Consider the following 17334-nt stretch of genomic DNA (forward strand, 5'->3'; position numbering starts at 1 on the left):
TATATATATATATATATTAGCACTGCTACCTTTTCTTGATGCTGAAGGCAGAATATTGATAGAGGTGGTGCATTAAAATTTCTTTTCACTTTGACTAAAATATTTCTAAAATTATTTCAAAATTATAATTTAGCACTTTAAGTTTTCAACACTAAAATTAATTTTTAGAGCTTATTTTTCAATTTATCAAACAACACCTAAAACTAAAGGTGTGCAAATCTAGTGAGAGCTATGACAAGCGTGGTATCAATTTTATGCCTTTCTGTCTACAGATTCTACACACCTCCGTATGTGTTCAGGTGGCACACAAGTGCGAGATCCAAGTGGCCCATTCGGTAGGCATGATCTTGTATATAACATGCCCAAAAACTCAGGCATGATGCAGGAATGAATGTGATGAGATCGATCACCGTCTTCCTCAAGGATAACTACTCCGAATCCACAGAGCTTCTCTGGACTCCTCATAGAGACTTCTCGAATCCACAAGGAAAGAAAGCAAGAAAATAAAAATAAATTCTAATAAATGCGTAAATTGATTGATGAATGGAAAAAAAAAAAAAAAAAAACAAGTTCATAACCCTTTAAATAGGGATACCAACCAGTGGGAAAGAAATCAGAATCAAACTATGACTAAAACTACTAGAATTCACAACTTACTATTTATAAACGGTCGTGATGTCTACTAGTGCGCAGGGTTTTTGGCTGAAAATAGTAAGTGTCCTATTTGGCTTCACTAAGTTGTTCTCCTATTTATTTTAAGCACTTCTCACATTGGGCACAACTCCTAAAGCCCAACGGATGAAGAGTTATATAATCAAACTAAAACTTACTATTTAGAGTAAAAACAGAATTAAAATAGGAAAAGGACCATTGATCTGGTGGTATTTTACAAATCCAGCTTACCCCTAGCTAAAGTAGCTCGTTCTACCCCAAAATCATATATTTTATGCTCGATAACTCATTCCATTTTGCGAGATACGCCCGATTTAAGGTCCGACGGTCCGGATCACTTCTGTTGTCGACCGAGCCTTTTTTGATCCATCTTAACCATAAAACTGTCCGCGGCCCACTCTACATCACAAACCCACTAATCAGGTGGCCAAAATGTTTGAGGTTTTTTTAACCATCCATTTGTTTCACATATCTAATGATCAGTAAAATGTTTATTTTTGTACCTGGGCATCTACATGATAGGAATCACCTAATGAACGACTCAAATCTCGCACCCATGTGTGCTACTGGGCACATGCAGCCTCATAGATGCCTGTGGGCGTAGCAAGCCTCTCTCAGAGAGAGATTGTGATGGGTGAAATAGGTGATGTGCATGCACTCAGAGCAGCTTATGCACATGACATCCATTAACTCAAAACAAATTGTCGAAGTTGTGGACCCACAATAGATAATTCATCATCCAAAAATCAGATTGATTGAGCAATCTTAACCACTGATTTGGAGGCACTTGTTTGTTGAATTTGAACCATTGTCTATTTAGTAGCCACATGATTGTCATGATAGGCGGCTTTTATTATTTTGTAAAAAATCAGTAATTTTCTTATTTTTCTATTCTTCCATTATAATTCATTTTCCATTTTATACTTTCTAATATTTATTAATTACTAAAAACTGAGCTGAATCAAGGAAAGACTTGATCAAGTCTTCAAGTGGACTTGACTACAAGTCAGGTTTTGGAGTTTTTGAACTATGGTTTAAGATGGATGGTCTCACTTTAGGTACATTGGCACATGTGGCTCATGTGACACATGTTCAATGAATGTATCAATAGGGTGCTTTAGAGAGTAAAGGCTAAAAATCAACTTTTTATCCATATTTTTGTTATATAAAACATCGGCTACTTTGTTAGACAACCTTTTTTCTATTTTATTGGAATTAGTGTCCATGTTAGTTGACAAACCATAAATACGTGCCAATCTTAATAAAGTGGCAAATAAAACTTTTTGAGTAACCAAACAAACCCTAATAACATTCTTAAAGTGACCATACTTCCCATTTTCTATTACACAAGATGGGGGAGATAACGAGGGAGCTGACATGTAACTCATGGTTGAAAGGAGCTAAGAGATTGGTACTTGTCTTCTTCTCTCATTATTAGGAAAGAATAAATGGGATTAGATGCCCCAATCCTTTCACTAATGTGGGGTTAAGCACCATTTTAAAATAGCATAACGCTGTCGGCTCATGAAGTAATTTTTAAAGATATGTTTCATATCATTTGACTGTTTCGCATGACTAGGAAGGACCCATGCAAAGCTTTTTATTTGTGTCCGTATATACCTAGATTGAATTGACATGTAATTCATAAATGTGATTAGAGCTTATAGTACTGTGCATATCAAAGATGTATTATTATAGAATTTAGCATATACTTAAACTAGAATAAGGTGCTTTTCATGTGATTAAAATAATATCATGACTTGTATGCTCAATAAGCATTTCCATGCGGCTGATTCTATGCTCTAATCTTTTCTTAGTTTAATAATTTACTTGCTACTTACACAACACATTCAGTTTTCTAATTAAGGTTGCCTTAGAAATTAAAAATTCCAATGAGGAATCGTTTGTCGTCGACATGTTGTTTTTTAAAGGATCAATGGCCATATTCTCCCGGCTTGACTTAAAAACCCCATTCCGCATAATATGGAATCTCATTTGAGTGCAACATGTTTTTTCTGGAATTGCAATTTAGGTGCACTTCCAAACTGATGTAGAGTGGGTTGCGGACATTTTCATGGTCAAGATGGACCAAAGAAGGTCTGATCGGAGACGAAAATGTTTAGGACCATCAGATCCCTAAAGCAAGCTTGTCTTACAAACTGGAATGAATTATTCGATGTACAATATATGATTTTGGGGTAGGAGAAACTACTTTAGCCAACTAACCCGCTATTTCGCGTTGCCCACACCAGATTTGCAAGATTCCATCAGATCGACAGTTAAAAATCCATTTAAATATTGTTTTTACTAGTTATAGTAAGTTTTAATTTGATCATAACTTTTGATCCTTTGAGTTTTGGACGCTTACCATTTTTGGCTAAAAACTAAGAAGGCTAGTAGGAATCATGACCATCTATAAATAGTAAGTCACATTTTAAAGGAGTTTGAGTCTGAAACTTTTTCCTAGGTTTAATATTACTATTTAAAGGATTGTAAATTTGTTTTTATCATCAATTAATTTATTTTCAATTTTATCAAAATTTATTTCTTTTATTCCCTCTTGGATTTGAGGAATCTTTATGAAGAGTCCAAAGTAATTATTCCCCAAGGAAGACGATGATCGACCCCATTATGTCCATTCTTATGTTAGTTGGTATCAAAGCGAGGCTTTTTCTCCGAATGATGACATCTGACGAAGGTGCGGGTAACAATCCCATAGACAGTGCTCCAGGTAATTATCATTTAATAGCGGTAGCTTTTGAAGTGGCGCAGCGAGAGAATTGACAATTCATGCAAGAACTGCAGGCAACAATCAACCGTTTGATGAAAGTTGTATGATAGATCCATGTTCATAATAATAAATAATATGAGATCAGCAATGGAGGTTGCGGTCATTATGCTCGTGGTGTAACACTAGTAATGAATTGCAGGCCACCACTTGATGATGGTGAATTGCAAGCCACCACTTTGATCATGAGGAAGCTATTGTATGTACAAAAGGCAGAGATAAATTTACGGCGGCACAACATCTTTCAAACGAGGTGTGCTATAAGGCCAAAAGTTTGTAATATGATCATTGATGTCAGGAGCAGTGAGAATCTCGTGTCAAAAATAATGATAAAAAAATTACAATTGAAAATAGAAAAATGCTCATTTCCATACACGATTAGATGAAAGTAACCGGACGATATTGTATATAATTTTCCATTGGTAAATATTATAAGGACAAAACAATGTGTGACGTAATCGACATGGAAGGTTATCACATGTTACTTGGTCGACTATGGCAATATAATGTTGATGCAATGCTTATAGGTCGAGATAATGTATTTATATTTATTAAAGACGGTAGAAAAATTATCCTCGTCCCTCTAAGAATGGAGAACCACCCTAAGATTTTTAAAATGGAGGGACAGTCTCTCATAACTAAACATGCATTTCGTTAAACAATCTGAGGAGATGGGAGATGTAGATGCATTAGTTAAAAAAAGAAAATATATGGAGCCTGTGAACATCCCAAAGGATTTGAAACCAATGTTGCAGGAGTTCAATGCAATTATACTCGATGCACTCCCTGAGGAATTGCCTCCCATACAAGATAAACAAAACCGCATTAATCTTATCTCAGCGGTAAGTTTGTCTAATTTCCCACGTTATTAGAAAGAATGCAAGATCTTGCAAAAACAAGTTAAGGAGAGCATGAGTACATATATTATGTAAGCTCAAGAGCCTAATGCAAACTACAAGGAAAAGACTGATAAACATCGGCGCCAGAAAATATTTGAGTATCATGAGCGAGGTCCCTTGAGTAACTCGAGGAAGAGTTTTTTCTAAGTGGAGAGGTCTGATGTAGGACGTAGCACAAATACATCTCTAGCATGGTTTGACCAAAAGAAGGCGCATTGTAAATTGGCCATAACTTTTAATCTGGATATTGTTACGAGACACACAACCTATCAATCCTTACTATAACAGGCCACCCGAGGTGAACCGACCCACAATGTGGGTCGTGTTTGTCCATTTCGCCAGAAAATGTGTGTTTTCAGATCAAAAATGAAAATTTAAGAATAAAGTACTATTTTTAGTCTTTTCGATTTTTGTAATATTTTCTTATTTGTAGATATTTACATTTTCTTCTTTTTTAAAAGTAACTTGTAATCATGCAAAGACTCTTTTAGAAAAAGTTTATTTAAAATTTTTATTTTTAGAATTTAGGTTTTAGAAGAGTTTTATTAGAATTATGACTTTTATTAGAGTTAGAATTTTGCTATTTTTAGTAATTACAAATTTTAGTTTAGCTTTTTTTCTTTATTAATGATGTAATAGGGACACATACTGGGGAAACAATTATCAATCAATTTATTTTCAATTTTATTAAAATTTATTTCTTTTTGCATTTGATGAATTTCTATGAGGAGTACAAAGAGCTCCCTTGATTCGGAGTAATTATTCTATGAGGAAGGTGGTAATCCACCTCATCACGTACTTCCCTGCATCACAAACTTACCCTAACACATTAGTCTGAGTGACTGCAAAAGTTTTTCTAGCTTCCAAGGCATGGAATTTTAATTCTGTAGTGTTAAGAACTGTGATATGGTTTCTATAATAATTTTTAAAAATAGATTTCATGAGGAAAATCCATTTTCTTGTTTATTTCGAATTTATGTACTGATTCAACCAAAACCTACGGTCCAACCAATGGATAACTTCGAACTTTTCATGTGCTTGTGACATCCAACTCGTCCAACAGGTTGGCCCCATCATAAAGATCACCTTATGCAAAAATCAGACAAATCTACTCATTGAGTGGACAACACTTGTATTTTTCTATTGTTTTCTTTGGTGTAGCCTACTTGATGAGGAGATGGGGCTGTTTTTAGTGCTAGGTGATCCTCCCCGTGGGACCAAACATATTGAAATGGTTGGATGTTGCATGCACTTGATAGGCTCGAAGTTATCAGCTGGCTGGACTCTAAGTTGTGGTCCAACCAGTTGGACGTAGAGACCTCCTCATCATTGAGATTTTTTTTTTCATTTCTTCCATTCTCGTATCCACACGCGTGTGGATACCTGCCATATGACATGCAGGCACACGTGCCATTATGGAAAAAGAGTGTAAGATCTGAGCTTTTCATCAGGTGGGCTACTCTATTTAGATCTAGGCTAACATTCAGACCATTTCAAGCCTCGGGGTGGACCACAACATATGAAAAATACGTACAGCTAGATAATAGTGTTTTAACTGTTAGTCTAATTTGTATATTGTGGCCCACCTGAGAGTGAAGTAGCCTGATTTTTGAGGAGTGCAGGATCTAAGCATCATTTCCAACTAGATGAAAAGTCCAGATCTTGCACAAGTGTTCTACATTGGTAGGTGTGTGGCTGCATGTGGATGAGTAAAGATCCGTGTGGAATTAGCAAACCTGACCACATACATATTCATAATAATAGTGATGGACTGCACATGAGCCATCTTATTCCCTGCCGTTCGCCAACTTAGGGTCTTGATAAAGATGATAATGACATTGATGTGATAAAAAAAGATAGTGATATCGTATTTAATAGTAATATCATTATTATTAGTGTTTTGTTCACATGCACTCTAATGCACCTAAAGCTACGGTGAATTTCATCTGTGTGGGTCCCGATGTGATGTATATGTGGAATCCGTACCCTGCATCTTCTATGATCTTTCATGTTAGGCGTAGAATCCAAATTCCAGCTAGATCCATAACTCATTTGGGCCACACCAAAGGTAACAATGGAGGACATTGGGGAGGTTGATGCCTACGGTAGAAACTTCCAGATGGAATAAGGTGTCCATCATGTTTTGAATATACCATCCAAACCATTAATCAGGTGTGAACCACCAGGACGTAGACCCCCACTAAAATCCATACCATTAAAAAACTCAGATTGGCTACACCACGTGAATACATACATTTTACACGTGACTGTGCATTGCTCCTTGTGTATCCCACTTAAATTTTTGATCAGGATGATTATTGGTATGTACGGTGAACATGAGGTTTTACACCATATGCACGGCTTGGATTTCACATGAACATCACAGATGGGCCCCCCACACAGATAGAAAGCAAAGTAACTTAGCTTTCGGTACGCATGGGAACAAAACCCTTACTATTATCATCATTGAACTATTGTTACAATTATAAAATAAAATAAAAATAGATTATTAAGCCAAACTCCATTAAATGGATACATGTCTCATTAAGTAGTAGCTTTGCACAAGGACTCTCTCCCTCTTTCTCTCTCTCCTCACCATTATCATGGAGTAGAGCTTGTTAGTATCCAAAAGCCCAAGAGTCTCCCCCTAACATGGACACCACCCTCTATAGGCCTAAGCCATCCAACTTCTTCTACTCCAATCTACAATCTCAAGAAAGCTATCAAAGCTCCATCCAACCACAATCCAACGGTGCATCGGCGAGCTCATCGGAGGAGTCTAGCGACCCCAGTGCAACCGGGAAATGGGCCGCTAGGCTACTTCGAGAGTGCGCTAAGGCGGTGTCGGAAAAGGACTCAATTGGGATCCACCACCACTTGTGGATGTTGAATGAGCTCGCGTCGCCGTATGGCGATTGTGATCAGAAGCTGGCGGCCCACTTCTTGCAAGCGCTCTTCTGTAAGGTGACGGAGGCCGGGGAACGTTGCTACAAGACGATGATGGCGATCGCAGAGAAGAGCCATTCCTTTGAGTGTGCAAGGAAGGTAATACTTAAGTTCCAAGAAGTGAGCCCCTGGACAACATTCGGTCATGTAGCCTCAAATGGGGCCATCTTGGAAGCCTTAGAAGGAGAGACTAAATTACATATAGTTGATATTAGTAATACATATTGCACCCAATGGCCCACCTTGCTAGAAGCCTTGGCCACCAGGAACGACGACACACCGCAATTGAGATTAACGGTGGTGGTGATGGCAGGCATGGCAGGTTCTGTTGTGAGGGAGATAGGCCAAAGGATGGTGAAATTCGCGAGGTTGATGGGGGTGCCGTTTGAGTTTCATGTAGTGAGCGGGCTAGCACGGCTGGGTGATCTCACCAAGGAGGAGTTGGGGATACGCGATGATGAGGCGGTTGCGGTGAATTGCATTGGGGCCTTGCGACAGGTCAATGTTGAGGATCGTGGATCAGTGATCCGTATGATTCAGGCAATCGGGCCGCGGGTGGTGACTGTGGTGGAGGAGGAAGCTGATTTCACTAGCTCTGGGGGAGATTTCTTGATGTGCTTTGAGGAGTGCTTGAGGTTTTATAGTTTGTTCTTTGAAATGCTTCAGGAGAGCTTCGTGGCCACCAGCAATGAGAGGCTAATGTTGGAGAGAGAGTGTTCTAGGAGTATAGTTAGTGTGCTAGCATGTGATGGTGAAGGTAGTGGAGAGTGTGATGTGAAGGAGAAAGGGATACAATGGTGTGGGAGGCTCAAGGAAGCATTCTCGCCGGCCCAATACAGCGATGATGTAATCGATGACGTGAAGGCACTTCTTAAGAGGTATAGATCAGGGTGGTCCATTGGGCCAGCCCAAATGAATGGTGATCATGGGCTTTATTTGAAGTGGAAAGAGGAGGTTGTTGTGTGGGCTTCAGCTTGGAAACCCTAGGATTCACTCAGAATCAATAAGAGTTTCATGCCATGGAATGTCTCTGATGACACACCATGGTGCATGGGCTTATTATATACTTGAATATTTCATGTACTCATTTTCTTATGCTTGGCCTGGTTGTGTTTGTTGCTTCAAGCTCTCATTTCCTCCAATGATCATGGCCTCTCTCTCTCTCTCTCTCTCTCTCTCTCTCTCTCTCAAGATTGGATTTGTATCTTTTGTCACCTTTCCCTTTATATGTATGTGTATGTCAAGTACCCAAAGTGCATATTTATTCGTTTGAAATGAATCATAGACATTTATGTTTGGCTTGAAGCATATAAAGGAACATTTATTCATTAAAAGCAAGCTAAATAGGCTAGTTATTTTCAGTTTATTGGAGATATCATCACCATACTTTTAAAATGTGAAAAGCTTGACACGACTCACCTGGGTCGAGTGTCAAACGACTCGACCAGATTTCACCAAGACTAGAGAAAAAATTCTCCGGTCATGACTCAGTCAAAACTCTGAGAAAAACTTAAAGACTTGAATAACTCAGCAATACTCGATAAAACTCAATTTAACTCAGCACAAAACTTGACATTAGTTATTCTTTTCAATATTAATAATAACGGAAAAAACTCAGAAAAAAAACATACAAGTTTGAGAAACTTGATCAAGTTTTCGACTCGAGCCAACTCCATTGTGTTTCTAGTTGAGTTGATTTTTTGCGTGTTTAAACTAGTGATCGTCACTTATGTATTCCTATCTTTCATCATCATATATATATATACCATATATAATGTGTTTGGGACGTTTTCTCACCTCAAATAGCTGATGAATAGCTTATGAAGGGAGAAGAATTTTAAATATTTGAAGGGCACGGGAAGATAATTTAAATGAAATCTGGGATATTTGGGAACTGAAAAGTATGTATGCTTTCTAACATAGAGCTTAGATTTCACCTGCAATGGGCCTTCAGAATATTCGCTTAGATTTTACCGACAATAAGTAACTGATTCTTTCATGCAAGTGACCTACCCAAATAGTGCTAAGAGCTGTATAAATCTACTTTATACATCTGTTACGCCAACATATGTTGATATGCCAATCCAAAAATGAGATAGAAATCATCATTTGAGTGGGTCACAATACCCAATAAAAAGTGCAATGGGTAGCCCACCTAGGGCTGAAAGTCGAGCGGGTTTGGTCGTGTTGGTGCTCAACCCTAGCCCAACCCAAGGTTCCTATAGCCCAATCCAACCCAACCCAACCAACTTCAGGTTGGGAATTCTCAACCCACGCAGGCTCAGTCGGGTTAGTCGGGTGGATACATGCTAATATTTTCGTTATTACATTAGTATATTATATTTCAATACACGTTTTATTTTTTATATTTATGATTTTATTAATTATATATCTAATTATTTATCGTAAAAAACTTCATTTTTTCTTAACAAACAAGCTAAAATATAGGACAACTGCTTCTTTAAAAGTCATGTTGTGTAGCACGCAATCTATTTGGTACAAAGAAATTCAACGTATATTGTTAGCTTGAGTCATGACGTGGACTAATGAGACCCAACAACATTGGAATTTCCTATGCCTTCAACAGAGACGATCCACACTCAATTATAATTTATAAGTAACTTATATATTAATAGGGTTCGGGTTGGATCGGGCAACCCGATACCTCAACTAGAGCTCAACCCAAGTTTAATTGGTTTGGTGTTTGTATAGCCCAAGCCTAAGACCGAACCCGATGCATCCTGCCGGAGCCCAACCCAATGTCGAGTCGGTCACAGGTCAGTCGGGTTGAACCCGCCCGAATTTCAGCCCTAATTCAGAGACCGTTCGATACCCAAAATATGCTTGTTGTCCAATGTATATTTTAAATTTCATATGCAATAAGTCTTTAAATTGCTTAAATTTTACCTATAAAAATTAACTGACTCTTTCATTCAAGTAGCCTATCTCAACAGTACTAAGAGATATGTAACAAAAATTATGTGGGGCCTACCGTAACAACTGTATAAATTCACTTTGTATATTTATTACACCAACTTATGCTCAGATGCCAAATTGAGATAGAAATCATTAAAATCATTCGAGAAGGGTAGCCCATCATTGAAAATATGTACCCTATAGGGTGCAAACACACACACACATGCAAGCCATCATATATATATATATATATATATATATATATATATATATATATATATATATATATATATATTTCACACACCACCACACACTCACGCCATGGTGGGATTTCACCACCTATGGGTACTCGAACCCTCAACCAGGTGTTGAAACTCTCGAGTCTACCACTGGAGTAAGAGCAAGGACCCATGCAAGCCATCATATGTACTAATACATAAGCATGAGATCCAAGCCGTTAACCAAGTAGGTCACATTGTTTTGATACCTCATCACAAAAACTGGGATAGTCAAATCAACAGTGTTACCATATACAAATCAATTAAACAGATGAAAAAACTTTGGGTAATTTTTTTCTAAGCTACTTGCATTGCAGACCATTTGACTCAATATTTCCCAAAAGTGGAAATATATGTAGGATCCATGTAATGGAAAACTCATATCTCATGCCCTTATGTCATGCTGCCACATATGGTGGTGAAGAATTTTAAATATTTAAATGGTATAAGAAGATATTTTAAATGAAAACGGGAATATTTTAGTAACTGAAAAACATATTTGCTTTTCAACGTAGAGTTTAGATTTCACTTGCAACGGGCCTTTAAATCACTTAGATTTTACTATAAAAAGTAACGGAGACTTTCCTACAAGTAACTTGCCTCAGTATTACTAAGATTCATATAACAAAGGTTATGTGGGGCTCAAACGGTATAAACCACTTTATACATTTATTATGCCAACTCATGCTAAGATGCTAATAATAAATTTTAAAAAAATAAAAAATGAGATGGAAATCATTCGAGTGTGTCATGGCAAAGCATAATAATAATAATAATAATAAGTAGAATGAGTAGGCCACCATTGAAAATATTTTCCTCTCTATGTAGGATGCATGGCTCTCTCTCTCTCTCTCTCTCTCTCTCTCTCTCTCTCTCTCTCTCTCTCTCCTTTTTGATCTCTACCCTTAGTGTACACCTAGATGCCATATGTACTAATGGTGGCATATGAGCATGAGATCCAAGCTGTTGACTAAGTGGGTCACATTGTTTTGATAGCCCATCACAAAAACTGAGATAGTCAGATCAATAGGATTGTTACCATATACAAAACAAATAAACGGATGAAAAAACTTTGGGTAATTCTTTCTAAGCCATCCTACTACTTCTAGCACTGTGGACCACCAGACTAGAGAACTGGCCTGATTTCCGGGATAGTGGATATATATTGTAGGACCCATGTCATGGACGGCTCAGATCTCGTGCTAGCACATGTGGTTGTGCGTCCTTGAACTGCAGGAGGCAAACCTCACCAAGTAATATTGCATTAAACAATGGCTCTATTTATTATTGAGATTTTTTTTATTAATCAGCACCTCACTGATTGGGCATCTGTATTGCAGTACCTCCTTCAACTGACTTTGTGATGAGGTAACTTGATAATGTTTTATTTATATATCTATTTCTTGGCTTGGTACCTTTGTCAATTTTCTCTATTGTTCCTTAGTTTAAATGGTCGTTGTTTTTTAGTAAATGACAAAATTGACCTTGTGTATAAAATGACAACAATCATAACCGTCCATTAGATATTAATTAATTAGCTAGCTAGTTAGAGCACCATTCCAAAAATGGCTGTTGTTTTCATAAACCATCTAAAGTGGGTCCTGCTGCCTAAAAGGTAGAATTTGAGCCATAGATTGAAACCTATAAGGTTTTTGTTGCATGCATAGCGTCCATCACACTCTGCTAACATTTTCTATTAGACCTTTGATGTAAGGATTTTAATCTTTCCACAACTTAAACTAATTTTCTACATTTTCCACAATTGCTTAATTTTAGTCCTCTGATGAAAGAGTTAGGGTCTTTCAATTCCCATCCACTATAGACCCTATAGGATCAACGGTCTGGATAACCAAACCATGTGGGTCCTATGTGCAAAATCCCGCCATGCCCTTTAACAAACTAGGCACTTACTATATGGTTCATGAGCTGAGGAATTCCCTCTTTAAGTCCTCTTATCAATCCCTGGCTTTAGGGGCATATTCATCATTTACGAAAAAAAAAAAAAAACCCTCTTTAAACAAATAACTGCTAGAGATTTTATTTTTACTTTTTAAGTTATTGAGATGTAAAGAAACTTTAAGTATTGAGGTATTATTGTTTTTTATTTTTATTTTTTTATAAAAGATATCGTGATGTGAAGAAACTTTAATTATTGAGGTACCTTGTTGCAAATTCAATTAAAAAAGGCATCACCTTGATGCATAGCTCAAGTGGTAGACTGAGTAAAACATACCACGTTTCAACACTCAGGTCTTGGGCATAGAATCGATTCCCTAGTGGGGTGCTAACACTGAAGTGTGAACTGTCAATGGGGTGTACTAAGAAGCTAACAAAAAATAAAAAATAAAAAAGGCATCGGAAAAAATCACAATTAGTAGATACTAACGTATAAAAAAACTCTTTCAACTATATATATATATATATATATATATATATAGAGAGAGAGAGAGAGAGAGAGAGAGAGAGAGAGAGAGAGAGAGAGAGAGAGAGGAATGCTGACCTGCCTACCTAATGTGAGTACCTGTGCACACCCTTGCACATATGTCATGGGCATAGAATTTGAATGGTTCAAGTGATGCGGCACCACTTTAAACCTCACTAGCCCAATACAAAACTCTAGTGAGCCATGGAAAAAGGAAACAATTTCCTCTCTTAATTTGCATTTCTCTTTGCTATGGCCTACTAGAGTTTTAGATCATGCTAAAAATTGGATGTATAGAGTTTAAAAGAGTGCCGCATCACGTGTACATGATTATGTGTCCATGATACGTGTACAAAGGTGCACATGGGTACTCACATAAATAGGTAAGTAGGTTTTATATATATATATATATATATATAAGCAGCTCCCAATACAGCAACGCCTCTCTCTCTCACTTAGTGCGGAGCTGGACGGTGGATAAAGTTGTAAGGGTGAGCTTGAAAATTAAAATTTTGAAGGATAAGAAAAAAAGTTGTAGGTAATCACTCCTTATCTTACTAATTTTGCCGTTTTACGAGGAACAATCACATACAACCCTTGCATGAAGCTTAACATACAATACCATCTTTCTTTCCTACATGTCATGTGTGTAGGATTTCAGTGGTGTAAAAGGTGGTCCACACCATCAGGATCACTTCACCGGAGGTGCCACCAGGGAACGCAGATTGCATACTAACTAGGGCTGAAAGTCGGGCGGGTTCAACCCGATCGACCCGTGACCGACCCAACATTGGGTTGGGCGCAAGCAGGATGTGTTAGGTTTGGTCTCGAGCTTGGGCTATATAAACACCAACCCGATAAAGGTTGGGTTGGGCTTGGGTTGAAGTCTCGAGTTGCCCGACCCAATCTAAACCCGATCGTTATATAAGTTATAAATGATAATTAAGTGTGGATCATCTGTGTTGAAGGCAATATGAAATTCCAGTGCTGTCGGGTCTTATTGGTCTATGCCATTTCCGATGACTCAAGCTAACAAGATATGCTAGATTTCTCTCTCAAATAGATTGCGTACTACACCACAGGACTTTTAAATGAGTAGTCATATATTTTAGCTTGTTTGTTTAGAAAAAATGAAGCTCTCTATCATAGATAACTACATATATAATTAATAAAATCATAGGTAAAAAAAATAAAACATGTATTGAAATATAATATACTAATGTAATAACGAAAATATTATCATGTATTCACTTGACCAACCCTATCAACCTGACCGAACCCACTTGGGTTGCGCTTGGTTTGAGAATTCCCAACCCGAAGTTGGGTTGGGTTGGGTTAGGATTGAGGTATAAGAATCTTGGGTTGGGCTAGGGTTGAACATCAACCTGACCCAACCCGCCCGACTTTCAGCCCTAATACTAACACTACTAGATGGTCCTATCATGATGTATGTGTTTTATCCACACCGTTCATCCATTTTTCCAGATCGTTTTAGGGCAGGAGCCCAAAAATGAGGCAGTTCCAAGTGTCAGGTGGACCACACCACAGGAAAACAGTGGTGATTGAACGCCCACCATTGAAAAATTTCCAGAGCCCACAGTAATGTTTATTTATCATCCAACCTGTTGATTCAGTTACATAGACCTGGATGAAGGGAAAATACAATTATCAAGTTAATCCAAAAGCTTTGTGGCCCCCGAAAAGTTTTCAATGGTGGGCTTTCAATCACCAATTTTTCCTGTGGTGTGGTCCACCTGAGATTTGGATTTTCCTCATTTTTTAGTTCATGCCCTAAAATAATCTGGAAAAAAAATGGACGGCATGGATAAGTCACAAACATCATGGTGGGGTCCACAGAGCACTGTCCAGTAGCCAGTATGGTCTAATTCCACATACAATTTTAGCCCACTTAATAAGCGGATCAGCCTGGTTTTGATGCCAGGTCATCTTCATGGTGGGGCCACCTTTTACACGGCTCGAATTTTCAATGCCAAGATTATGGTTTTGCCGAAAGGTTTTTGAATTTCCACGTCCACATTTGATATTTCCACACCCGTGAAGAATCGGAATATGGTATAAGCATATATTATCTCCACATAAGATGCGGCAGGGTCACACATTAACCGTCTACCCATGGCTTGTATTTCCAAAATCAAACCTATTACACGATCAAACATGAACCATTCATGTTGGGTCCAATTGTTGCTGGTGTTTTGCCCAGAAATGGTCCGAAAATAAGTCGTCCGACCAAAGCTCCTGTGGCGCCCACCGTGATGTATTTGTTTATCCACGCTGTCCTTCTATTTTCTCATATCATTGTAAGGTATGAGCCCAAAAATGAAACAGATCCATTGTTCAAGTACGTTAAATGTCTTACTTAATTTTTGATATTTTGTTTTAACTAATAAAAAAGTTTTATCAAACCATCTAAAGGTTAAAATATTGTAATGTCACAGGAAGTTGAGAGATTTGATCAATTTATATGCATGAATAGGAGTTGTAAACTTTTGGATTTACACGAACCGAGTTAGCTCGGTTAGCTTGCTCGACTCAATTCGAAAAACTAAGTTCGAAACTGAGTTCAAACTGAGTCAAGCTGATTTTTTGAGCTCGAAAAAATTTTGAACCGAGTTCAAACTTGCCCAAGCTTGACTCGACTCGAATTGAACCCCAACTCGAATCAAACTCGGATCGAACCAATTCGATGACTCGATTATTTTGATATTGATGTTGCTCACCAAGTGTTTGATGAAATGACTCAACGAAGTGTCAGCTAGTGGCGAGGAATGTATTGATATGAAATAAATATCCTTGTATCTTGATTTAAATGTTGCGTACCGAGTGTTTGATGAAATACTTGTAAACTGTTGCTGCTGTTTTACATACTGTGAGAAATTAAAGGTGCTCTCCATGTGTTTGAGAAAATGCCGCATAGGGCTCGATCTTGGCTCGAATTCGGCTTGAACTGGCCCGAGCTGCTGACCAAATTGAGCCGAGCTGGCCAGTCAGGATCGAGGACCAAATCGAGCTGAGTTTGAGCTGGAGTCAGCTAGTGGCCAAGCCAACTCGAGCTGTACCAAGCTGAACTCAGTTCAACTCGTGCATAGCTCCACTTTCGATGATGCAAAGTATACTAACGTTTATAAGTGTGAAGAGTACCATATGAATGCATCCCTCTAAAACTCTACTCCTTTTACATAGTATGAGAGGCCTTGGATGCCACCCCTCTTCCTTGGACTAAAAAGGAAAGGAGAAGAAGAGAGTATAGACCTACACACACATACATATATACACTCTCCTTCATCAATAACCGGTGAAAACGTTGGGGTCCACTATGTGGATGACATTTTAGGCTCATACATCCAATCCTATAGTTGGTGTGTGTAATGCTCTATACTTTCCATCTCTTATTAGGATAGATTGGGGAGAGATCTCTTATATTGCCGAAACTTCTTCAATAATCATCTATGGGGTTAGATTCAAGGTAATATTCTAACCTTGTGTTTGTGTTTTTCGATGGTTATGATTGTATTTATGCAATGATCAACTGAAAAGAAAATTAAATACATAATCTAAAAGGTTTTAAATTTTATGCTATGGTGTTTTTAAAAAATTGCTGATAGTAGTACTATGGAGCGATGGCTCTACCCAAGTGATAGAAACACTATAAGGGGAATGATCTTTGCTCGGGAAGGCATGCGCACTCCCAATGCATGTAAGATGCTCCAAAACATTGAAACGATTGGCCTCCACCCAACTTAGAAGCAGTTAATTGAGTTCTAAATCAATGATCGCTTTTGGTAACGGCTAAATCTATAAAACAAAAGCTTTGCGACAGGTCGACTTGATAGGAGAAGCTGATGCAAGCTTTTTCTTTCAATGGCCACCACATCCATCTACTCTACCTCAATTTGTTGTCTGGATGGGAAAAACTAAAAAAGTCGATAGCGACAAATCACTCAAAATCATGAATTATTGTGTGATTAGAATACTTTACTTGATTCATCTCCGTGTGCTTCCGTGGTTCCCATCTGATCCATGAAAACCGATTTCATTTTTAGGTTTTCAATGTTCCCCAATACCTCCTTAACCATTTAAATAGTTAAGAGGTATCTGATTTTGATTTATATTAAGATAAAAATAACTTATATTTCTTAAAAGGTTTACCCCTCACTGTGCTATGTATCCTAAAGTCAATTAGAAATTGAATTATACGACCTCGAATCAAATTAGAACTAATTGAATTATCCAACTGCGACTCCAATTAATTGCTGTCGAATTGGTGGGCCACTAAATGTACAGTTAAAATGATAAATGATTCACAAGCTAGATCCAACAAATAAATGTTCATTATTGAAAGGTTAGGATTTCTCAATCAATTCATCAATCTAAATATGTGGCCTTGATTGGATG

General features: G+C 37.8%; 1 protein-coding gene across 1 annotated transcript; it reads left to right on the top strand.

Moving 5' to 3' along the window:
- Window positions 1-6905: 6905 nt before the first annotated feature.
- LOC131246406 (protein SHORT-ROOT-like) lies at window positions 6906-8531 on the top strand. Its single transcript, XM_058246513.1, has one exon. It carries the CDS (start codon window positions 7012-7014, stop codon window positions 8290-8292), a length of 1281 nt encoding a protein of 426 aa, XP_058102496.1. The 5' UTR covers window positions 6906-7011; the 3' UTR covers window positions 8293-8531.
- The last annotated feature ends 8803 nt before the right edge of the window (window positions 8532-17334 follow it).

Source organism: Magnolia sinica, chromosome 5 (assembly GCF_029962835.1).
Source record: "Magnolia sinica isolate HGM2019 chromosome 5, MsV1, whole genome shotgun sequence".
In the NCBI taxonomy this organism is placed as follows: Eukaryota; Viridiplantae; Streptophyta; class Magnoliopsida; order Magnoliales; family Magnoliaceae; genus Magnolia; species Magnolia sinica.

Bases quoted from the DNA above. Each gene is read 5' to 3' on its own strand.
- LOC131246406 (XM_058246513.1), top strand. From the start codon at position 7,012: ATGGACACCACCCTCTATAGGCCTAAGCCATCCAACTTCTTCTACTCC.